The sequence below is a fragment of the Pyrus communis genome, chromosome 10 (assembly GCF_041283825.1).
Source record: "Pyrus communis isolate YQ-2024b chromosome 10, ASM4128382v1, whole genome shotgun sequence".
Lineage (NCBI taxonomy): Eukaryota > Viridiplantae > Streptophyta > Magnoliopsida > Rosales > Rosaceae > Pyrus > Pyrus communis.
The window spans coordinates 29,546,508-29,567,876 of record NC_142574.1 but is presented as its reverse complement, the minus strand read 5'-3'; the positions used below and the strand labels follow the sequence as shown (position 1 = coordinate 29,567,876).

Below are 21,369 nucleotides of genomic sequence, written 5' to 3'. Positions count from 1 at the left end.
AATGAATAGTACCATGATTGACTTTTTAGTGTCAAAATGTGATTTTTCGTTAAAATGAACAGTACCATGAGTTTTTTTGTTAAAGTTCCCTTAATTTTATTGAGGCTCCTTCTTGGCGATGGAATCTCATATGGAAACTCCACATTCCTCCAAAAGTTCAAAGTTTTCTGCGGCGCTACTCTCTCTTGATAGACTTCTCACTAATGATCAAGGGTTCAAGAGGGGTTTGACTGATAATGTAGAGTATCAAAGGTGTACTTGTGGTTTTGAATCCGTGGCTCGTGATTTTAAAGATTGCTCTAAGAAAATAGTTTTTCCTATACCTAGGAAATCACTATTTTGATAATCCTCCTCCTTGTTCGAATAATTTTGTTCATAAAGATCGGTTTGTGATGTCCAGACTTAAGACTTTTTTGCTTAATTTATTTGGGCTATAAGCCCCATTCTTAAAAAAAAAAAAAAAAAAAAAGAAATGAAAGAAGGTAAGGGGTTGATACAAGTTATTGGGCCAACCGGATCGCATCCACAAGTGAGGCCCATCATAATAGGCCGCCAAACGTACCGGGGCAGAATTGAACGACATCAACTACAAAGTCGTACAATTCGCCCTAGAAGGAATACGAATCTCTCGCTGTGGCTAGGGTTTATACAGTCCAGGCGCAGCAGACTGCATCCCCCAAAATCCCAAATGACCACCATGGACTTCTCAAAGAAGCGCAAAACCGAGCCAAACGGCACCGTTTCGACTTCTCCATCTTCCCAATCCGCCTCTCTGACTCCCGAAGACGCCCGGAGGCTCCTCCAGCCCCTGACTCAGGACCAACTCATCGACATCCTCAAAAACGCCGTCGTTCGCCACCCCGACGTCCTCGAATCCATCCGCTCGGTCGCCGACAAGGACTCCACCCTCCGGAAGCTCTTCATCCGCGGCCTTGGCGCCGACACCACCTCCGACTCCCTCCGCTCCCTCTTCTCCGCCTTCGGCGAGCTCGACGAGGCCATCGTCATCCACGACAAGGCCACTGGAAAATCAAAAGGCTACGGCTTCGTCACGTTCAAGCACGCCGACTCGGCCCTCCTGTCCCTTAAAGAACCCAGCAAGAAAATCGACGGCAGAGTCACCGTCACGCAGTTCGCCTCCGCCGGATTAGCGACGTCGTTTAACAGCAGCAACCCCAACGCCGCTGACGTCTCGGCCAGGAAGATTTACGTGGGGAGCGTCCCGTTTGATATCTCTTCGGACAGACTATTGTCAGCTTTCTCGGCTTATGGAGAGATTGAGGAAGGGCCGCTAGGGTTTGATAAGGTCACCGGAAAATCAAAGGGGTTTGCTTTCTTCGTGTACAAGGCGGAGCAGGGCGCCAGGGCTGCGCTTGTTGAACCGTTGAAGAACATCGACGGTCATCAGGTGGCTTGCAAATTGGCGGTAGATAACAAGAAGAGCAAACCCGGTGGGGCACAAGGTACTCCTGATAATTCTGGTGTTCGGCCACCGCAATCTTCCATGCCTCCGGGAATGTATCAGGGCCTGCCGCCTCAGACAGGTCCTTATTCGGGTTTTCCAGGTGGGCATCAGCCGCTGCCGGTGCCTTCTGGTAATAATTTTGGTGGTGCCAGGTATAATCCGAATTTGGGAGGTGGATATGGTGTGCCACCGCCAGGAGAATTTGGAGCTCGATTGCCGCCAAGTTCTATTGGAATGGGTCCTGGAGGATACTCAGATGATCCACATTATGGTTTAGGATCGTCCATGGCGCATCCTTCTCAGCATCAACAGCCTCCTGTGCCTCGAATTCCGCCTGGTGGACTGTACCAGGGCATGCCGCCTTACTACTGAGGTAGTCTTTGTATTCATGTTTCTGTTTTTGGTATACACACATGTCTATACATGCTAATATACAGACTTAGGAGTTGAGTTGCTATAGCAGAAGCGTCACGATGATGTATGTTTGTGAAGTGCCAAACTTGAGTGGAAAATGGACAAGGTCTTGTTTTTATTTTTTCTCCTTTTGTTTTAGCTGTATGTTGTTCGTTGCTGCCTGAGTCAATTTCATCATGTGTGCTATGCGCGTAGTTGCTTTTTATTGCAGAAGCTTTTCGATTGGTTTAGATTTGATTTGTTTTAGTGTTAAATGGGTATTTGGTTCAGGTCCTTGAGAAGCTTCTTGGGCGCAATTGCTTTAAATGGTTATCGTGATTCCATGAATGCAGACAATGAAATCTTTCGATAGATTATATGGACTGCTGTGATTCTGTTGCTGGTTCACTTCATCTGCTTCTATGAGCTGTGCTTTGTTTTCTGATCGGTGTTGATCTACATGTAGAACTTACTTAAAAGGATATAACCTTTTCCTATAAATTGTGTGCTGAAATAGGGATTTCCTTCTTTGTTGAGTTGATGACAAAACTTGCCCTTTGTTTGTAAATTTGTCGTTTGTTTATGCTATAATGCTGATAGTTTTTTTCTTTATGTGATCATACGTGGCTTTACCTTTGTATGTGGGTCATGAAACCTTCTACTTGCGGTCATGATATAAATAATTGTTGCCTCTCGCTTGTTTTGGAGCATCAAATGTTTATTTTTTTGAGGAAAATCAGTAAGTTGTAGCTTGTTTTCACTCTGGCCACTTTTTAAGTGCCGAGCTATATAAATTAGAAACCTTTGTTTTCTATTGAGTCCATACTTTGATTTATTTCTTTGTTTCGACTTAGTGTTTGAGAGAGTAAAATGGTTGATGAAGTAAACTTTACGTCATTGACTTTATGGTTTGTATTAATTGAGTTCTGAGCAGGCCAATTGGAACAGAATATATTGTATCTTACAAACTTTGGAGTTTACTGTCTTTTTTTTCGTATCTGTTTTAAACCTATAGGTGAAAATCCTGAAACTGATTTCATCACGTTCATGGACACTTTTGTCATTGTAAAAAGGGAGTCGAACCTACAATCTCAGATAAGAAATGTATCTTCTCAATATAACAAAAAGGGGATACATTTTATATGTTATGTCTGCTACTGTTTATTTCAGTTAGTTCGTGTTTTAAACGCGAACTTTTAAACAACCTGCCACATCATTTCAAGGTCTCTTTTCTTAAAGAAGCCGGTGGCAGCATTTAGTTATGAGCATCTTTCTTTTTTAGGTTATGGTCACCCTTTATTGTATATCATACATGACGGAGCAAGTTGTGGTCTTTTCATACTTGTTTATGTGTAAAAGAGTTGATACCATCTGCTTTAACGGGAACGTATCATTCTATCTTCCTTTTAAAAAATCTTGTCGAGTGCTTTCTCTTTACCCTCATTTCAAAGGAAGCATAAAGGAAATATTCTTGACATGGTATTCCTTCCATTTTTTGGGGTGTTCGTTACCCACCATCAATTGGAAACGAGGGGGTTATTAAATTCTCCCCAGGTCGTAATGTTGCAGTGTCCTGTATACGCAAACGTTTGTTTTCTCTCTGTGTGCTTTGAGACTGGTTGATGTTTGAAGAAACCATTTTGATGTATTATACATTTTATGCCTTGCCTTGTGGTTTCTGTTGGCTCTTGTGTTGTCTATACCATGACGCAGGCTTACGCGTTTCTCGGCTGCTTACAAATGAGTTCGGAGTTGGCTTACGCATCCTCGTGAAAGCTTGGATCGGGATAGATGTTGCCGGAATCCCAAATGTTTATATGGGAGTAACTTGGAATTGTAATCTTCATTATATGTTGTAGGTCATCATCTATTTGTAACATTTGGAACTACTGCAAGCAATTATGTGATAAGACAAAGATGACATTAAATTTTAATTAAATCGTAAAGAGTTTCTCTTCCTTTTCATCATCTGGCTTTGGTTATCGAACACTTTATTAGGGTTTTACACTTTTTAATTGCGTCTGCCATCTCAAAATTGAGAGATTTTTCAGGATGACAAGACTAGGGTCCGGGATACTAAATTTATAAAATGTAAGTGATTGAATGCTTGAAAAAGAAAATTTCAACCACTTGTACGCTTTTGTGCAATGGGCCCTGTTGAAATTTTAACCTGAACGAAAATTCAGTCTTCTAAATTCAAAAATCTCTGTATAATTGGCTAATGATTTAGATGGTAGATTAGGAAGCTGACGGGATTCGAATTTACGTCGTTGTACAGGGGCAACAATCCTCTCCACTACTGAACCCTTCACCACCACTGCCCCAAATCCCCGACCTGAAAAACCTTCATCCGCGACGATCAACCAATACGGCGGAGTGGGAAGAAGAATTTGGTTGGATTTGGGCGATGTTAGAGAATGAGGAATGATAGTGGATATGGAAGTGATATGGTTTGTTTTGAAGATGATTTTGGATCAGAAACGGATAAGTTAAAGCTTTCACACGAGTCTCGGTACTTTGAGGTAGGAAGATGGTGGGTGCGGACTGGATGTTGGGGATATGGATGCGTTGAAGCTTTCACACGAATGCTTACCAATGATTTACTCAAAGTTTTCGGATGAGGCTGACAATGTCAAGTCCTCTAAGGGGTTTGAAGAGGTTCGTGGAACAAAATGGAGCCGAGGTTTTGCGCTCCATGCTTGTACTGAGTGGTGGAATGGACTGTCGGAATCGAGCAAGAGGCTTCTACTGGAGGAGATGTTGGAGAAAGATGTAGGATTGGACCGATGCTATGCCTCCGTCTTTTGTCAATGGTTGTGCGGCAGTTAAGAGGAGAGAAGATAAATGCTGCCAAGCAGCAAAATGATAGGATTATGCGTCCATCAAATGCTCGTTCAGGTAACAGCAGCGATATTTGCGCTTCTGAAGAGGTACGTACCAGGAAGAAAAGAAAGAGAGGACGTGGGATTGATCGGGAAGATTTAATTATTGAAACCCTCCTCCTACACAGAGTAAAAGTGGAGGAATCGAGAAGGGGTGGTACAATGTATTACTGGAACTATTTGTATTTAACTCCGGGGTTGCCGGAACTTTCCGGAGTGATAGATATAAAGCTTTTTACTTTTTCTTGACAATTTAACTTCGCTTACTTCTGCATATTTTGTTTTCTGCTGCAATGATGTCTTGATGCATATAGTTTCTGTTTTCTGGTATCAGTAGGCTAAATAGCTGAGAAAATTGAAGATGGTCGAACGAAACCATGGAATCAGTGGAATGCAGGTTCCGCTGTATAAGTAAGGCTGATCGTTTAAGTAATTCGATGTCTCAACTCTTGGATAAATACAGTATAATTTGTATTTCTTCCGGGAACCTCATTTGTTGCTTCTTCGCTGGTGATTTAAACTGTTTGTTATGGTTCGTTTGATGATTGATGCCCATTTTACTGCTTACATGTCCTTGCTTCCCAGATAGAACAGGAAAAAGAAATTTTCTGTTTCGAAATTTAATATTTCGAAGAAAGCATGAAATTTTTCCCACTTCATATCATGTTAACTATCATCATCTAAGTTTTTATTCTTGTAGCAAGATACAACAATCCGAAACGTTATCAAAACAAAGCATTGGATGGAAAAAGGAGAAAGATCGGCTTCCCCAAATAGGACCTATGTTGTAAGCTGATGAAATCTAGGCACCTACGGGATCTTGTCCTGCTTGGTGGTCAACATGAGCTTACTGGCCAGCAGCAAATGCCTCAACGGGGAAAGTCTTGGTGATACCGGCAAGGCTCTTGAAGTTGATTTTTCCGGCGGACTGATCAACATTTATTTCACTGACCGGAGGCCATAGCATGAGCTCCTTAGCCTTCACTCCCTTGAGCTTCCTAATCTTCTGCTTCTCAATATAGCCTTTGACTTCAGTGTCATAGCTTACAAGCTTACCGATCAACTTGAAGCTGTGTTCGACCTTCTTCTTCTGGAGGATCCACATGTAGCCGGTGGTCCTCACAAAGCCAACTTCGACCACATCAGCAAGAGGCAAAAGCCCTAGCGGAAGTTCAAACTCTTGGAGCAAGGCGGTCGCCAATGCCAGTCCCACCTCGTGGCCCTTCTTCACGATTCCTCCTTCCTTCTCGGCCATGGGTAAACTATTGTCTATCTTTATTAAAGTTTCCAAAGTAGTGTGAAGTTGTAGGCACTTTGTGGTAAATGGGTTAATTTATATCAAGTTGCTACATGCATGGGACAAACAGAATGGAGAAACCAAGGCGATTTCTTTGTAGTAGTCACCAAAATCTCTCTAATCCGGCATAAAATTTATCATCATTCCACGATCCACGGTGCGAACCGCCGAAGCTACTATGTGTGTTGTGGTCATCTCCCAAATTTTCTGCTCTTGTTGTCTCCTAGTCTTCTTGTTCGTTGAAGACAACTGCAACCTGTCAATGGGTATTATGTGCAGCTTGGAAAGTAAAATTCCACCTGTTTATGCTTAAAGCTTTGTACTTAAACACGATTGCGATATTTGTAATCTCAAATTTGTGTCGATTAAAACTAGGAGTCTAATGGCCTTCATGCTTGTATAAATCAACATTCTTTAACCCAAAGTAGTTACAACTTCATTGCTTCATTCAATACTTCAAGAAAATAATTTTTTGATCATGGCGGAGAAGGAAGGAGGAATCGTGAAGAAGGGCCACGAGGAGGGACTGGCATTGGCGACCGCCTTGCTCAAGGAGTTTGAACTTCCGCTAGGGCTTTTGCCACTTGCTGAGGTGATCGAAGTTGGCTTTGTGAGGGCCACCGGCTACATGTGGATCGTCCAGAAGAAGAAGGTCGAGCACAGCTTCAAGCTGATCGGTAAGCTTGTGAGTTACGACACTGAAATCAAAGGCTATATTGAGAAGCAGAGGATTAAGAAGCTCAAGGGAGTGAAGGCTAAGGAGCTCATGTTATGGCCTCCGGTCAGTGAAATAAATGTTGATCAGCCCGCCGGAAAAATCAACTTCAAGAGCCTTGCCGGTATCACCAAGACTTTCCCGGTCGAGGCATTCGCAGCCGGGCAGTAATGTGTGTCGACTAGTAACGTTCGGTAGGTGCCTCCATTTCATCAGTTCACAACTTCATTTTTCTGTCTGGGGAAAGCCTGTTTTCTCCTCTTTTTTCCCCATCGTTTTTGTCTAAATCAGTGGCTGTATTTTGATGTGGCTTCTCCTACTAGAGAAATAAAAATTCAGTTGATGATAGTTAAAATTTTGAGTTTTTTTTTTTTTTTTAAAAGCTACATAAAATTAAAGCGGTATTATCCATACATCCATTCTTGATTTTCACATTTTTGTTAAATTTTGTCCTTTGGTATTTTTCAAAAGTAATGTTATTCATATCATGTTTTTATACCACATTTCTATATTATTTTAGATGACATCTGATGTGTACAACCACATCATTTGAAAAATTTGCAAAACCCAAGGAAATGAACGAGAAAGACTCCTCGTATACCACAATTATCATTTAATTACCTAGTTTTTCTTAATTATTAGTTTATTAAATAATTATATAAATTTAAAAATCTGATTAATTCAAATGATGTGGTTGTCTACATCAAATGCCACGTAAGATGGTATGGAAATGTGGTACAAAAATATAATATGAATAGCATCACCCTAAAATTATTGAGAAAAATGTGTAAAAGGTAAAATATGGAATGTGGATAGCACTACCCTAAAATTATTGAAACGATCAGAATTATTATGCTCAAGCAATACAACTTGAAAAGCAAAAGGTTCTTCAACCCAATTGTAAGAGAAATCGTAACAAAGAACAAACACGGCGTCCAAATATGGGTAAACATTCTCCGGTGACCAACTAGAGCATAATATTTGAAATGAATCCCAACGCAGAGCTAATATGATTTGAAAAGAATCGCGCACAACTAGTAAGAGAGTTAATTTTCGGTTTACCCACTAAAAATTCACATGCTTCCAATACATCGGCATAACTTTTAGTGACATGACATGGGATTCGTTTGACGTGTATGCTTGATTTGGCACCGACGACTCATTAAATTTAATGAATATTGAATGAAGAAATAGATGTCGAGAAGATAGATTAATCACGAATAAAATTTTTCCTTCCTTATTTTCACAAATACTAGTTTTTTTTTAGGGAATCTTAACGAAACATTTTTGATACTATTCACTTACAATACATTTTTGTCTTTCTAATTAAAATTCAAAGTTTTCAAGTCTTTCTCATTAGTTTTTTTATTTTTATTTTTTATTATTGGTTAACTAATAATGATCGGATTGGAAATGATAAATTTTATTTAGATCAATTCATCTTCTACACTCAACTTAAACAATATACGAGTTAGTATCCGTTTCATCATTCAATCAAACCAATACTAAACACCAAACAACACCTTAAATCTCCCTTCTTTGCTCAAATCAATCTTGCAATCTTTTTTATTTATTTTATTTTTGAAAAGTTCGTAGGATAATATCTTTGTGTAACTTTCGCACGTAGGCCGTATTGTCGCTTCACCAATTAAATTATAATGTAACAAAAGTCGTCCACTTGAAAGTCCCCGAATCATATATAGATCATCAAGGTGCACATAAATTTGTAATAATTAATGTATGTTTGGTTAATTGGATGAGATTGATCCTTAGGATGGAATTGACAGATACATGATTTGTAATCCATGTATAATGACATATTAGATAATCAATTCCATTATGGATTCATAACCTATCATATCCTGTTATGTTCCTCATATTTTGACACAACAAATAAAATACTAGATTCAAGTCCATTGTAATTGGTTACAACCTATCTCAACCAGCCCTCCATGGTCCTACAGGAAGCAACTAGGCCTACTAACATAAAGGTAATGCTAAGGAACTATTTAGATCAAATTTTGTAAACCATATGACGTGATTATTAATAATTGAATTATTACTTAGTGTTGATTAACATGCTCAGTTTCTATTGATGACATATCACATAGTTTGCAGTAAAAAATTGGTTTAGATGACATTACTTAGTAATACAATTAATTAATATGAACTTTAACGAAAAGCTCCCAGTATTGTTCATTTTAACAAAAAATCATATTTTTACACTAAAAAATTAATCATGTAGTATTCATTTACCCTTTATTTTATCTTTATTGTTGAAACTCAAAATTCCCTTACTTTTTTCATTAGTTTTTGTTTAATTAATTCCGCCCGCTGCCTCTTTTTCTGGGAAAAAACCTTGATGTATGAATCCGGAGACCAAGTCTTTTTCATGATGTCAGTTCTATCAATATGCCAATCGTGATATGATTTAATATGATGTCAGTTCTATTCTTCGGTAATAAGAAAGTGACGTTATACTTTTATGTGTTCCGTTCATAAGAAAATTATATCTTTAAATTGTAAATAACAGTATTGATTCAAAGCGTTTAACCAAAATCACAAAAGTAAATAAAAACACACACGTTAAATTCTGATTTATTTACAAGGAAAAATGTCTCTATTCATCTACTCATCCTAATTTACAAAGAAAAAAAAAATGATCGATTCTTTTATGTATGCTTGAGTGATGTAAGTTGTTGATGTTTCACATACATTGACGACTGACAGTCATGAGGATATCCACATCCAATACCAATTGAGTATCCACTATCATATACCGTCCAATGCAATTGGATGAACCTTAATTAGTACACCAACTCACCAACTTGCACATGTAACGTTACACAAAGCTGATATGTCATGTACATGTATATATTTAAAGACTAGATATAGATATATAGATGATGACGAACGGACAATTCCAGAAGATTTCATGATGATGACGATCGCAAAAGGCGTTGACAACTATATTCAGATGACCAAAGGGCTTAATAATTGCAACGAAAAGTTAATAAAATCGTGTTACTTCATTTACACACTTGACTAACACGGTTTAGTCCTTGATAAATAATAGATAATTAAGAGATTGATTAATTTATAAATTAATTAGATCAGCAGACGAAGGCAGCCTGCAGTTCAACTTCTAAGCATTTGCTTTGCAACTTCGCTCAAACCAACAAGACTAAGAAAACGAAACATTCAATAAAATAAAAAAAATGGTTGTGGGGACTACTCGCTTTCTTAAGATACTAACGTATATATCTTGCCCTGGCAGCAACGTTGAAGAGCTCATAAAAATAATATCTGTCTTCCCTGCAATCTTTGCTATATATATTGAGTGCAATTGCATTTAAGTTTCTCATTCCGAAAGAGTTCGACAGAGAAAGGGAGGCTCAAAGAAAATCAAAGATCTATATATCTCAATATTCCAACATGACGGTGAGGAAACCACATGGCTTAACCCTTTTCTCACTCTTTCAATTCTGTTTTCATGTCTAAGTTATCATCATGCATGGCGACATATGCTGCTATACCCTTTTTTTATTTTTAATGAAATAGAAGACTATGCCATCTTAGCTCTTTTGAGCATTGTTCTAAAAGTTCCCGTCTAGCATTGCTTAGGTTCCACCTAGGCACTAGGTGGCTAACCACAGTTCAGATTAATCACTAGGTGTTTGAAAATTAAGAAATGGTGTCTAGACCCGCCTAGGTACCCGCTTATTTTATGACTATTACTTAGACAGAAAATAAAAATTTTCATTTTGCATTTTTTTAAAATAAATTGTAAGAGACTTGTTGAATACTTGGATGAACACTCATTATATTATGGTTCCCCATGTTTATAATATGTTATGATATTTTCTAATCTATATGTCATTCTATTTTTCAATTTATGTATCTCAATACAATTATGTATTTAATTTTTAAATATAAACATGCAATTATTTATACGATATATAATAAGTTTATTTAAATCCACCTAGTATGCTTAGACCTCTGCTTAACTACCTAAACACTAGGCCCCAATCTGTCGCTAGACTAGCGACTAGCATTTTTTCGAACCTTGCTTCAAAGTATGATGTAGAACGTAAAATGTCTACCGTCAAACCTAAAGGTGAAGGGTCCTACCATTGGCCTACATATATAGTTGTACATGTGCTTATTTTTAAAGTTTTGTTGGAATTCTTTTGTCCCACATTGGCCAGAGGGAATGAGAAAAAGCAATTTATATAGGATTACTCTATTTTAACTAATACCGATACTTTTTGTGATTAAACCCCATACCTGACGGATTGAGCAGATGGTAAAGTGGGGAAAGTATCGGTGTTGTTGGGGTGGACCCTTGGCCCATCGACTTGAAAAATTCTACATGGTATCAGACTCAGGGGACAGGCTCATGCTGCCACGTGATTGGGCCCCCCTTTGGCCCCGCGTGATGGGTGAGTCCCGACATGGCTCCAAGTAGGCCAAAGATGCCACATGATTGGGTGGGTCCTCGTTGGCCCTACGTGATGGGTGAGCCCCGACTTGGCTCTACGTGGTTGCTGATATGTGGATCTCCACGTGTGACCCACAAAATAGGGTCTCACATGCGGGGGCTTGTTGGAATTCCTTTGTCCCACATCGGTCAAAGGGAATGAGAAAAAACAATTTATATAGGATTACCTCACTCAAACTAATACAAAGACTTTTTGTGATAACCCCACATCTAACGGATTGGACATGTAGTAAAATAAGGACAGTATTAGTGTTGTTGGAGTAAGCCCTCGGCTCATCAACCTAAAAAATTCTACAAGTTTCACATACAGCTGCATGCATGACTAGGGGGTTACAGTTAACAGGATCCACAGATATTAATTATCTGGGTTTCCAATATGCATGGCATGTATTTTCTTCAAGTGAATGCCTCAACATATTCTTCTCCACCGATTGATCGCACGTTTTAATTAGAAAAACCAATATATATGTGTGCTGTGTTTCATTCTGATCTTGTTTCCTTGCATGAACTGTAATTTTAAAGTTTATTAGTTTTGTGCAGATCGTAGAGATGATTGTGACCATGGACTGTGCTGGCTGCGAGAACAAGATTAGGAGTGCTCTAAAAAAAATGAAAGGTATAGTTTTGTGCAAGTTATTCCTTTTTTCTTTTTTCGCTTTCTAAATATCAGGTCTGGTTGAAACCTTTTCTCATAAATATCTAGATTGTGAGGATGTGAAGAAATACCTCACGTCGAAAGTTTAAATATCTAATTGTGGCTCGGTTATGAACCGTAGTACTGTTATAAAATTAATTAAAACTAATTAAAGAGATTAACAAAAGAACAAGACCAAGACTTTTTCCTTACAACTAAGGTCCCAGATAACCACTCCCAGTAGCAGGTTGGTTAATTATGTATAATTAATTAACAACATGATTAGTATTCAAACTAATTATTATTATTATTAATTATTATTGTGATTCTGATATAATTATATATATGTGCCTGCAGGAGTAGATGCTGTTGACGTGGACTTCAACATGCAGAAGGTGACTGTAATGGGATGGGCAGATCAAGAGAAGGTTTTAAGGGCAGTGAGGAAGACTGGAAAGAGAGCTGAGCTTTGGCCTTACCCTTACAACCCTCAATACCACAGCATTGGTCTTGACTACTACCAGCAACATCAGCCGCTTGATCATCATCACAATCATCATCGTCATAAGCATCATCATGACCGTCGGATTACTGCCTACCAACTTCCCATCACTACCTACAAATCAGTACCTAAATCCTCCTCCTATTCATATAACTACTACAAGCATGGCTCCACTAATCAGCAACACGGCTACTATCAACCTCCTCCTTATTCCACCATGTTTAATGAGCAGGCCACTGCTGTGTTCAGTGATGAAAACCCTCATGCTTGTTCCATAATGTGAATTAATTCCGTGGTGTCCCTCATATTCTGGTTGTTCCGCAACCCTTTTTTTTTTGCGGCACCTTCAGTTTGAAGAATATATATGCTTATGTCAGTACGTAGCTTATGCGCGTGTATACTATGCAGAGTTATCACTGCATAGGTCTCGTATGTGATGACGAGACCCATCTCAATTTACAGTTCATGTTGTCGTGGGCAACGATGTTTGTATCATAACTTTAGTTTGAAAGTTTTCTTCACTGCCCTTGTGAATAGGATACAATCATGGATATCATATTAGACTTGTGTAATATTTGGTTCCTGGTTTCCTTGTGTGATTTACATGTTATAATATCAAAAGGCTATTGGTTCTAGCACCTTTCTTTTTAGCCTCACGCACTCTATTTGTGAGTTATGATTAAGAGAAGTGTCAAATTGATTGATAAAATCTAAATGCACCAATCTCCTGTAAACACAGTGACAAATGAAGCTTAAGAAATACTTTAGGCTCATGACATGAACAACTACATATATGAATTGTGTAAATAAAGAAGATGTTTTGGATGATCGTAAACAAGGAGGTCCAACGCCTGCACGTAAAAGATTAGAGAAAGATTAGCGTGATTCACACACCTACTTTTACTTAAAACACATTTTTCTTAATTTTCGGTCATTGAATCGAATGAATTGAAAAAAATCAATGACAATAAATTAACGAGTTGATTGTCTTGTTTATTTTTGCGCACACATATCTTCTCATGAGAGAAATATTGTGTCAATTAACGGATTAAACTAATAGAATTAAACTCCAATGAGGAAAATGCAAGAAACAAAACTACATCGTATCAAGAGGCTAACGAGAGAGAGGAAGAAAGAGACATGGGCGTTTGCGTACCCGTATCTCTTGTCACAGCAATGATACCACGTTATGGCGTCGATGCTGACTTCCCTCCCTTTTGATTCAACCGAGAAATTAGGACCCCCACTCTCTCTCCTCCCCTCTCTCTCCTCTCTCTCTGTATATATACACACACACACACACATGGCGTCCGCTTCTCTGATTCACCCGCGCTTTGGGCACTTACCGAGTTTCAGCTGCAATCGGCGAAACGACACCCAAGGACCTTTAGGGGCCTCCTCCTCCTGTTCGTCGTTTGGCTTCGGTTCCGGTAATCAATTCTCTCTCTCTCTCAACCAATTTTCCTGGGAAATTTTGAGATTTATCGTTCAAAGGTGTAATATTTGCTTAATTATCCTCGAATTAACGGCATTCGATAATATTAGAATTAATTTCTAGTGTGATTAGAATCGTCCTATTCGATTTTTAGGACGATGTTCTATACTAATCTAGTTTATAACATAGAGAATTTGAACCGTGTTGACCAACTGGCCTAACCCACGTCCGTCAAATTCTTGTAGATATTATATTGCAGGCATATGTGGTAGTTGGAGAAACCAAGGCCTTAGGGCTCAAGCTATGACTAGTCAGGGAAATTTTGGATCCTCCAGGGGTATTGCAAATGCGGAGAATAAACCCGATCATCTTCTCGTCCTTGTTCACGGCATCTTGGCGAGGTATATCTTGCTCCTGATCTCTGCCTGTCATTGTAATTGCTTCTTGTTTCCATAAAGTTTACGCCTTTACGGAAAAGTCAAGTTTTTTCACTTTTCTTCAAGCAAATGGAAATGACAAAGGAAAGTTAGGTAGAGGGTTACGTAATGTGCTTAGTTTTGTATTAGATACATTGGTTATCTTTGAGTTCATTTTCGTGCTACTTACTACAATTTTTCGTGCTACTTACTACAATTTTCGGATTCCACATGTTAGACGCTTCCAATACCTCTTTCAACGGTTCATTGCTTTTGAAATTGTCTCCTTGATGCATTCCTTTGGCTACTTATTTCACCAAATTGTATCGAGTTGACTGATTCTTAGTAATGCAGCCCGAGTGACTGGACATACGTGGAAGCGGAGTTAAAAAGGCGTCTAGGAAGAAACTTCTTAATCTATGGTAAATTTATCTTATTTACCTTAATTCAAATATGTGAATTTTAGAATTTCCAAGAGCAATAAATAACAGAGTAGTATAGTACCACTCAAAAGATAGTTGCTTGGTGTTTGTTGACAGTTGTCAGACTAGGAAGACCGATGAGGGTTGAGGGTCACTAAGATGTGACTGATGACGATAGTATACTTCACAAATCAGAATGCAGTTGATTTCCCTGTTTCTGAAGTGCATGAATTCGATGTAGGCTTTTAGTCTATGAGTGTTAACATCATGGTTAATGTATTTGCAGCAAGTTCGTGTAACACGTACACCAAAACTTTTTCTGGTATTGATGGAGCTGGGAAACGATTAGCAGATGAAGTGAGTTTTGAAGTTTATGAGCCACTGTTTAAAAGTTTTGTGCTTTAAGTTTGGTCGGAAATAGCGAAATATAGTTGCATAACCTTGGCATTCATGATAAACAGGTTTTGCAACTTGTACAAAAGACAGAGAGCCTAAAGAAGATCTCATTTTTAGCCCATTCTCTGGGGGGTTTATTTGCAAGATATGCAATTTCTGTCCTTTACACACCCAACGATAGTGCCAGTTCAACTACTGCAAATTCACAAACGGCATACTCCTTGAGACAAGGAAAGATTGCTGGGTTAGAGCCTATTAATTTTGTAACATTGGCAACTCCACATCTTGGGGTGCGAGGGAAAAAGCAGGTCTGTATATCATCTTGATTTCATTATATCTACTAATTGATGCCAGTTTGGGCTCTACCGATGTGCCATACTTCTTGCGAAAGTCAAGGTTTACTGTAAATATAATACTAATACTCAGACTTTGAATGCGAGCATGGTAGATTGTACCAATTACTGAAGTAAATTGTTGACCGTGTCTTCAACTCTTTGCTGTTGCATGATGAATTAAGATCGCTGTTGCACGATGAATTACAGTATATGGATATACTTCCAACCTTACCTTGAAATATATTCAAATTATTTTGATTTTCGTTTTCTGCAGCTTCCATTTTTATTAGGAGTACCTTTCTTAGAAAAGCTGGCTGCGCCAATCGCTCCTATTGTTGTTGGTCGAACTGGTAGTCAATTGTTTCTCACCGATGGTAAGCCTGAAAGACCGCCACTTCTTCTGAGAATGGCATCCGATTGCAAAGATGGGAAATTTTTGTAAGTAGAGCTTCTATATTACTTCGGGCAAGCCCACTTTTTCGCCAAACTTGTGTAATGGTTCTAAATTTATAATACGTTTCATTATGCAGATCTGCTATGGGGGCATTCAAATCTCGGATTATCTATGCAAATGTATCTTATGATCGTATCCTACTGCATATAATCCATTTTTTCTTACCGTACTTCGACGAATTTATTAGCTTTTAACTCCTTAGTCCTCTCTTCAGTATATGAATTTCTTTAAAACAAACAGATATGGTTGGTTGGCGCACATCGTCCATTAGGAGGGAGACCGAAATTTTTAAGGTGACAGATCACTCTCTCCTTGAAATGACCGAGTTATTTAATGGCCCACGGCGAAGCCACTCTTGTTAAATGAATGTTTTTATTCCTTGCTAGCTAAAACAGAGCATTTGTTTGGTACTTCTACGGTGACAATTAGTGATTAATTGACAGGGCCAAGGAAATTATGATCAGTAAATGGAGTTATTCAAATGATGAGTATTTTTACCGTTGTGTTTTATGTGTCAATCTGAATATTTCTGAATTTCATTGGCAGCCCCCTCGCCGGTCTTTGGACGGGTACAAGCATGTTGTAGACGTGGAGTACTGTCCTCCAGTTTCATCTGAAGGTCCCCATTTTCCTCCTGAAGCAGCTAAAGCAAAGGAAGCCGCCCAAAGCGAACCCAACATACAAAAAACATTGGAATATCACGAAATTGTAGAAGGTACCAAAACTCTATAAATGGTAACAGAAGTCCAGGGTGGATTGGTTACTGATGAAGCTTAACCTTTTCCGGTGAACAGATGAAATGATACGGGGTTTGCAGCAAGTAGGATGGAGAAAAGTTGATGTCAGCTTTCATTCGGCGTTCTGGCCCTTCTTTGCCCACAACAACATTCATGTACCGCATCAATTCATCTTTCTCTTGAGGAGGTTTTCAGTCTCTCTGTTGCCTGGTTTTCTAAATCGATTACCGTCTGTGAATCCAGGTGAAAAGTGAATGGCTTCACAATGCTGGCGTCGGGGTGGTTGCTCACGTTGCCGACAGCCTGAAGCAACAGGAATCCTCCTCCTCATTCATCACTGCCAGCTTATAGCTTCAAATCCGTATGTAATATAAGTGCAGTGTAGCTGAAAACATGTAGAATAAGTTAACCTCACCATTTCACATTTGTACATGTAGCTTGCAATGTGATCGATGAATGTAGTTCGCTAGCTTCGCTCTTGCGAAAGAGAGGTTTATATAAAAAGAAAAACTAATAAAAAAAACTTGAAAACTTTGAGTTTTAACGATAATGATAAAATAAAGGGTAAAGTAAATAGTATCAGAATTGACTTTTTAGTATAAAAATGTGGTTTTCGTTAAAATGAACAGTACTGGGAGCTTTTTGTTAAAGTTTCGTATAAAAAATGACTTGTTGGGAAAATTAGCAACATACTAAACGCAGAAACTTCAGTTGCAAGTTACAATTTACATGGTTGAATATTATTTTATTTTATTTTATTTTCCCCTTCTAAATAACCAACACCATCGATTCTTTTGAATCAACGAGTATGCAAATCACACATGCGAATATAAATTATTAAAATAAAAAATAAAAAATAAAATTTTCTGCACGAGTGTTAAATTATGATTGACAGTTAGATAGAAATTACTACTTCAGAAAGAAAGAAAAAATTTAAGACAGAGAAAATGAAAAATTACAAATTTAAAGGACGTCAAAAGAAAAATGGAAAATTGGAAAAAGGTGCATTGTTCAGCTTAAATTCCACGTTCAACTGTTTTCCGCCGCCATCAAGAACCCGTCTATTCCACGCGCCCTGCCTAAGCCGCAACTGATATTCTCACGAAGCCAAAGTAGTATGTGGGTCCACGTTTCGAGTCGCGCGTGGGTATTGTATGTGGGGTTTTGAACCGGACCGGTTTGGGCGTAGACGTAATAAAAAGATTTTTTTAATATGATCAGTACACGAATAATATATTTATATTACTATATAAGAATACGTAAGTTAAAAAATTAATAACTTAAAAATAAAATTTCCTACTATTTATATAAAAATAAATTATGTACCCCTCGTTCCGTCTAAAAATTTCTATACGTAGTGGGAGAGCGGGGCCAATCCGGGGCCCTCCAAACCGGTCCTCACCCACCCAACCACACCAAACGATGCCCCACGCCTTTTACATAAAACAGTCATTCTAGAGAGAGAAAGAAGGAGGAGAGAGAGAGGAAACTTCAGAGCGCACGGAGACTAGAGAGAGGAAGAGAGGAAGTAGTGAGAGAGTGAGATCGGCCATGGCTTCCCCCAAAGAGAGAGAGAACTACGTCTACACTGCGAAGCTCGCCGAGCAAGCCGAGCGTTACGATGGTAGCATCTCATACCTTCACTCTCTCACTTACTTTATTTTTTAATGATTTTTTTCGCTTCAAAATTCATGAAATCAAAGACTTATACTCTGTCTGTCTACTCAGAAAATCAAAGAAACCAGAAGGAAAAAAAAGAAAAGAAAAAAAAAGAGAGATCTGAGTGTTAATTTCTTAATTTTTCATGGAATAAGGGTTTTGACTTGCATTTACTTTACCTTCTGCACCTTTTATTCGCAGAAATGGTGGAGGCGATGACGAAAGTAGCGAAACTTGACGTGGAGCTCACTGTGGAGGAGCGGAATCTGCTTTCGGTCGGGTACAAGAACGTGATCGGAGCTCGCAGAGCTTCGTGGAGAATTCTGTCGTCGATTGAGCAGAAGGAGGAGGGGAAAGGGAACGATCAGAATGTGAGCCGTATCAAGGAGTACAGGAAAAAGGTCGAGTCCGAGCTCTCTAGCATTTGCAGCGACATCATGAGGGTTATTGATGAACATCTCATTCCGTCGTGCACTGCTTTTGAATCCACTGTGTTTTTCTACAAAATGTGAGCAGTTTTTATGCTTCGATTGAGTGTTTTGGAGTGGTTAAAGTATTTGGCTTTTGAATGGTTTATTTTGTGTAATTGCAGGAAAGGAGATTATTATCGCTACTTGGCGGAGTTTAAGACTGGTGATGACAGGAAAGAGGTTGCTGATCAGTCAATGAAAGCTTATCAGGTATAATACGAGATAGTCTTTAATTTATCAACTCTAATCAGTCAATTAAAGTTTTTGGCGTATGCGCTGTTTGTTTGCTAAGAAGTATGAGGGACTCGAAGAGAAAAGAAATCAGCTTTATTAACTATTTGTTGCTCAAACGAGCAAAAAGTAAAACTGATATCTGATGTTAATGTTAGTGCTAACTAAACTGGTATCATCTCGTGTTGAAAATAACTGGTGAAGCTATGATTCCATTGCATTATGCTGAAATTTAGTGTCAAGACATGGTTGCGATGCTGGCCCTTGCATTGAACTACGTGATTTAGTGGTGTGGCCAGCTATATCTAAGTATTAGCTTAATTTTTTTTTCGTTAGATTACCATTGATTTGAGATGTACGCTCATCGCCCTTGGTCACACTTTGAAGTTGCTCCCTTTTTTCTGAAGCAGCCTGTTATTGAAATGACGCGGCTAGGTCCCTTTTCTCACTTTATCTCACTTCCGGCTGTTCTAATTTGGATTTTGCATCTGTCTGTTATGTCTATCTATTTTGCAGGCAGCTTCTGGTAAAGCAGAAACTGATTTACCCCCCACACATCCCATCAGACTGGGTTTGGCCTTGAACTTTTCTGTCTTTTATTATGAAATCTTGAACTCTCCGGAAAGGTATGCGTGCTTATGGTGACCAAGATTCACAATATCACATTCTTTTTCTTCATTTTGGCCAAAAGTAAAATTAGAAGAAAAGAATTCTTATTGGTTGCGTTTTGGCAACTTGCTCCAGGGCATGTCACCTTGCAAAGCAAGCTTTTGATGAAGCTATCTCAGAATTGGACACTTTGAGTGAGGAATCATACAAAGACAGCACCTTGATCATGCAGCTCTTGAGGGACAACCTTACATTGTGGACCTCTGACATTCCAGAGGATGGAGGTAATGAGATAGCCTTATGGAGAATGTTATGTTATGTGGTGGAATTTTTCCCGACTTGTTATGTGTAGTTTCATCAAGTCATGCGATGCTTGTTCTTGACTACTAACTTTTGGATTATGGTTCGAGAAATGAGTATATGAAATTGTGATTGTGAGATGCTTGTCTCACTTATAGTATACTACAATCATCAACACAATGAGAAAAATTAATAGTAGAACAATTTCTTCAGTGGAAACTGAAGATCAATTAAAATGTGAATTCGACAGGTTGGTTTCCAATAATTTATGAAGGCGATTCTCATATTCTTATGATTCAATTAGACGTTACATCTAAAAACATAAGTTTTTTCTTGTGAACGTTGTGTGTTATTATGTGTCATGGATGCGAATTGTGAATATGTTTCCCTTTTTGTGTACCAGCTTGAGTCTAGTAAGATGTTCAATCGCCTTTCTGTTTGAATTACATTTAGCTCTGAACAATACAGAGTACTTGGGTTTATGGTATTCACATGTCCTAGAAATTTGGTCGATTATACTGAGAGATATTGGATATTAATCTGATACTTGCTACAGGCGACGATATACAGAAGGGGGATGGCTCTGCTAAACCTGGAGGTGAAGATGCAGAGGTATAGCTTATTTCGGTCAACCAATTACCAACCATCATTTTGTTCCTTCATTTTTCGGCCATATTTGTCAAGCATTGTGTTATAGTTATTTGGTTTCTGGGTCTTCAACGTCCTTAGTTTCCTTTATCTTTGTGCAGTGAATGGAAGTGGCCTAGGGTTGGCCAGGGCTTGTGTAATTTTACGGATGGAGAAAGTCGATGCAGGGTCTCGTTTCTTATGGTGTTTGTTTTTAATTTTTCGCCAGTGAGATTCTAGTTAAATGTTGTTGTTCTGCTAGTAGCATTTGCAACTCCGAAACGCCGAGTTCATCACTGTGACTTAATGTAAAAGCTTTCTTCTACACATCCAAATTTCAATCCTCTGTTTGTTGAGAATGGGATTTGTCTGCTGAATGTTTAATTTGCGTCCTTTAACTGGTGGGCCATATGTGACTCAATAAATCGTAAAATTAGGTTTAACGTTCTTTCGGAAAGATGACCTACGCATTTTTTCACGACTGTGAGATATTACTCACCGGATTTCGTCGGTTGTAAGAAATCCTACAAAATATATATACATATATATATATATATATCAAAACTTATTTTTGTGACATTTTTGCCGCGTTATAGCTTCTAAAATTAAGAAACATGCTATATGTTAAATCATTGTAAAATCTATTTTCGTGAAACTTATGACATACCATAAGCTTCTGAAAATTCATGTAAAATGTTTTTTAAATGTTAATGCCTACCGGATTCCACTCTGGTTAGTACGTAACTAACTGCATTCACCAACACCGTTATTTAGAGCATCTCCAATGGAGATATGCAAAACCATATTTATGTCTCGTTTCACACTTTTGGGAGATATAGATGGGAGTTCCACTCCAATGGTAGATACATAAGTTTGAAATTCCATTTAA

At 38.5% G+C, this 21,369-nt stretch overlaps 6 protein-coding genes across 8 annotated transcripts; 5 read left to right on the top strand and 1 right to left on the bottom strand.

The window, feature by feature from the left end:
- The first annotated feature begins 607 nt into the window (after positions 1-607).
- LOC137727712 (UBP1-associated protein 2C) lies at positions 608-3,826 on the top strand. Of its 2 annotated transcripts, none has more exons than XM_068466532.2 (2): positions 608-1,838; positions 3,572-3,826. In XM_068466532.2, the coding sequence occupies exon 1, from the start codon at positions 689-691 to the stop codon at positions 1,835-1,837; it is 1,149 nt and encodes a 382-aa protein (XP_068322633.2). In that variant the 5' UTR covers positions 608-688; the 3' UTR covers position 1,838; positions 3,572-3,826. The 2 variants fall into 2 exon arrangements, with proteins under 2 accessions (XP_068322633.2, XP_068322632.2); XM_068466531.2 differs by having other exon boundaries at positions 609-1,838; positions 2,150-3,826.
- A 1,761-nt stretch (positions 3,827-5,587) lies between these two features.
- LOC137728533 (uncharacterized protein At5g01610-like) lies at positions 5,588-5,995 on the bottom strand. The gene has a single exon (XM_068467294.2). The coding sequence runs from the start codon at positions 5,993-5,995 to the stop codon at positions 5,588-5,590; it is 408 nt and encodes a 135-aa protein (XP_068323395.1).
- A 427-nt stretch (positions 5,996-6,422) lies between these two features.
- LOC137728532 (uncharacterized) lies at positions 6,423-7,057 on the top strand. The gene has a single exon (XM_068467293.2). It carries the CDS (start codon positions 6,516-6,518, stop codon positions 6,921-6,923), a length of 408 nt encoding a protein of 135 aa, XP_068323394.2. The 5' UTR covers positions 6,423-6,515; the 3' UTR covers positions 6,924-7,057.
- A 2,998-nt stretch (positions 7,058-10,055) lies between these two features.
- On the top strand, positions 10,056-12,817 carry LOC137727711 (heavy metal-associated isoprenylated plant protein 29-like). The gene is made up of 3 exons (XM_068466530.2): positions 10,056-10,193; positions 11,794-11,869; positions 12,245-12,817. Exons 1-3 carry the CDS (start codon positions 10,188-10,190, stop codon positions 12,670-12,672), a joined length of 510 nt encoding a protein of 169 aa, XP_068322631.2. The 5' UTR covers positions 10,056-10,187; the 3' UTR covers positions 12,673-12,817.
- A 677-nt stretch (positions 12,818-13,494) lies between these two features.
- LOC137727710 (uncharacterized) lies at positions 13,495-17,070 on the top strand. The gene is made up of 11 exons (XM_088678349.1): positions 13,495-13,801; positions 14,048-14,225; positions 14,595-14,662; positions 14,949-15,019; positions 15,124-15,366; positions 15,668-15,831; positions 15,924-15,979; positions 16,088-16,140; positions 16,394-16,562; positions 16,642-16,739; positions 16,828-17,070. The coding sequence occupies exons 1-11, from the start codon at positions 13,579-13,581 to the stop codon at positions 16,933-16,935; spliced, it is 1,431 nt and encodes a 476-aa protein (XP_088534475.1). The 5' UTR covers positions 13,495-13,578; the 3' UTR covers positions 16,936-17,070.
- A 948-nt stretch (positions 17,071-18,018) lies between these two features.
- Positions 18,019-20,839, top strand: LOC137727855 (14-3-3-like protein D). Of its 2 annotated transcripts, XM_068466689.2 has the most exons (7): positions 18,019-18,208; positions 18,445-18,751; positions 18,836-18,923; positions 19,461-19,570; positions 19,689-19,837; positions 20,410-20,465; positions 20,603-20,839. In XM_068466689.2, the coding sequence occupies exons 1-7, from the start codon at positions 18,136-18,138 to the stop codon at positions 20,603-20,605; spliced, it is 786 nt and encodes a 261-aa protein (XP_068322790.2). In that variant the 5' UTR covers positions 18,019-18,135; the 3' UTR covers positions 20,606-20,839. The 2 variants fall into 2 exon arrangements, with proteins under 2 accessions (XP_068322790.2, XP_068322789.2); XM_068466688.2 differs by lacking the exon at positions 20,603-20,839 and having other exon boundaries at positions 18,021-18,208; positions 20,410-20,471.
- Positions 20,840-21,369: the final 530 nt, after the last annotated feature.

Bases quoted from the DNA above. Each gene is read 5' to 3' on its own strand.
- LOC137727712 (XM_068466532.2), top strand. From the start codon at position 689: ATGACCACCATGGACTTCTCAAAGAAGCGCAAAACCGAGCCAAACGGC.
- LOC137728533 (XM_068467294.2), bottom strand. From the start codon at position 5,995: ATGGCCGAGAAGGAAGGAGGAATCGTGAAGAAGGGCCACGAGGTGGGA.
- LOC137728532 (XM_068467293.2), top strand. From the start codon at position 6,516: ATGGCGGAGAAGGAAGGAGGAATCGTGAAGAAGGGCCACGAGGAGGGA.
- LOC137727711 (XM_068466530.2), top strand. The intron at 11,870-12,244 runs GTATAGTTTTGT...ATGTGCCTGCAG, and splicing joins TGCTCTAAAAAAAATGAAAG to GAGTAGATGCTGTTGACGTG.
- LOC137727710 (XM_088678349.1), top strand. From the start codon at position 13,579: ATGGCGTCGATGCTGACTTCCCTCCCTTTTGATTCAACCGAGAAATTA. The intron at 15,980-16,087 runs GTATCCTACTGC...TAAAACAAACAG, and splicing joins TGCAAATGTATCTTATGATC to ATATGGTTGGTTGGCGCACA. The intron at 16,740-16,827 runs GTACCGCATCAA...CTGTGAATCCAG, and splicing joins TTGCCCACAACAACATTCAT to GTGAAAAGTGAATGGCTTCA.
- LOC137727855 (XM_068466688.2), top strand. From the start codon at position 18,136: ATGGCTTCCCCCAAAGAGAGAGAGAACTACGTCTACACTGCGAAGCTC. The intron at 18,209-18,444 runs GTAGCATCTCAT...TTTTATTCGCAG, and splicing joins GCAAGCCGAGCGTTACGATG to AAATGGTGGAGGCGATGACG. The intron at 18,924-19,460 runs GTATAATACGAG...TCTATTTTGCAG, and splicing joins AGTCAATGAAAGCTTATCAG to GCAGCTTCTGGTAAAGCAGA.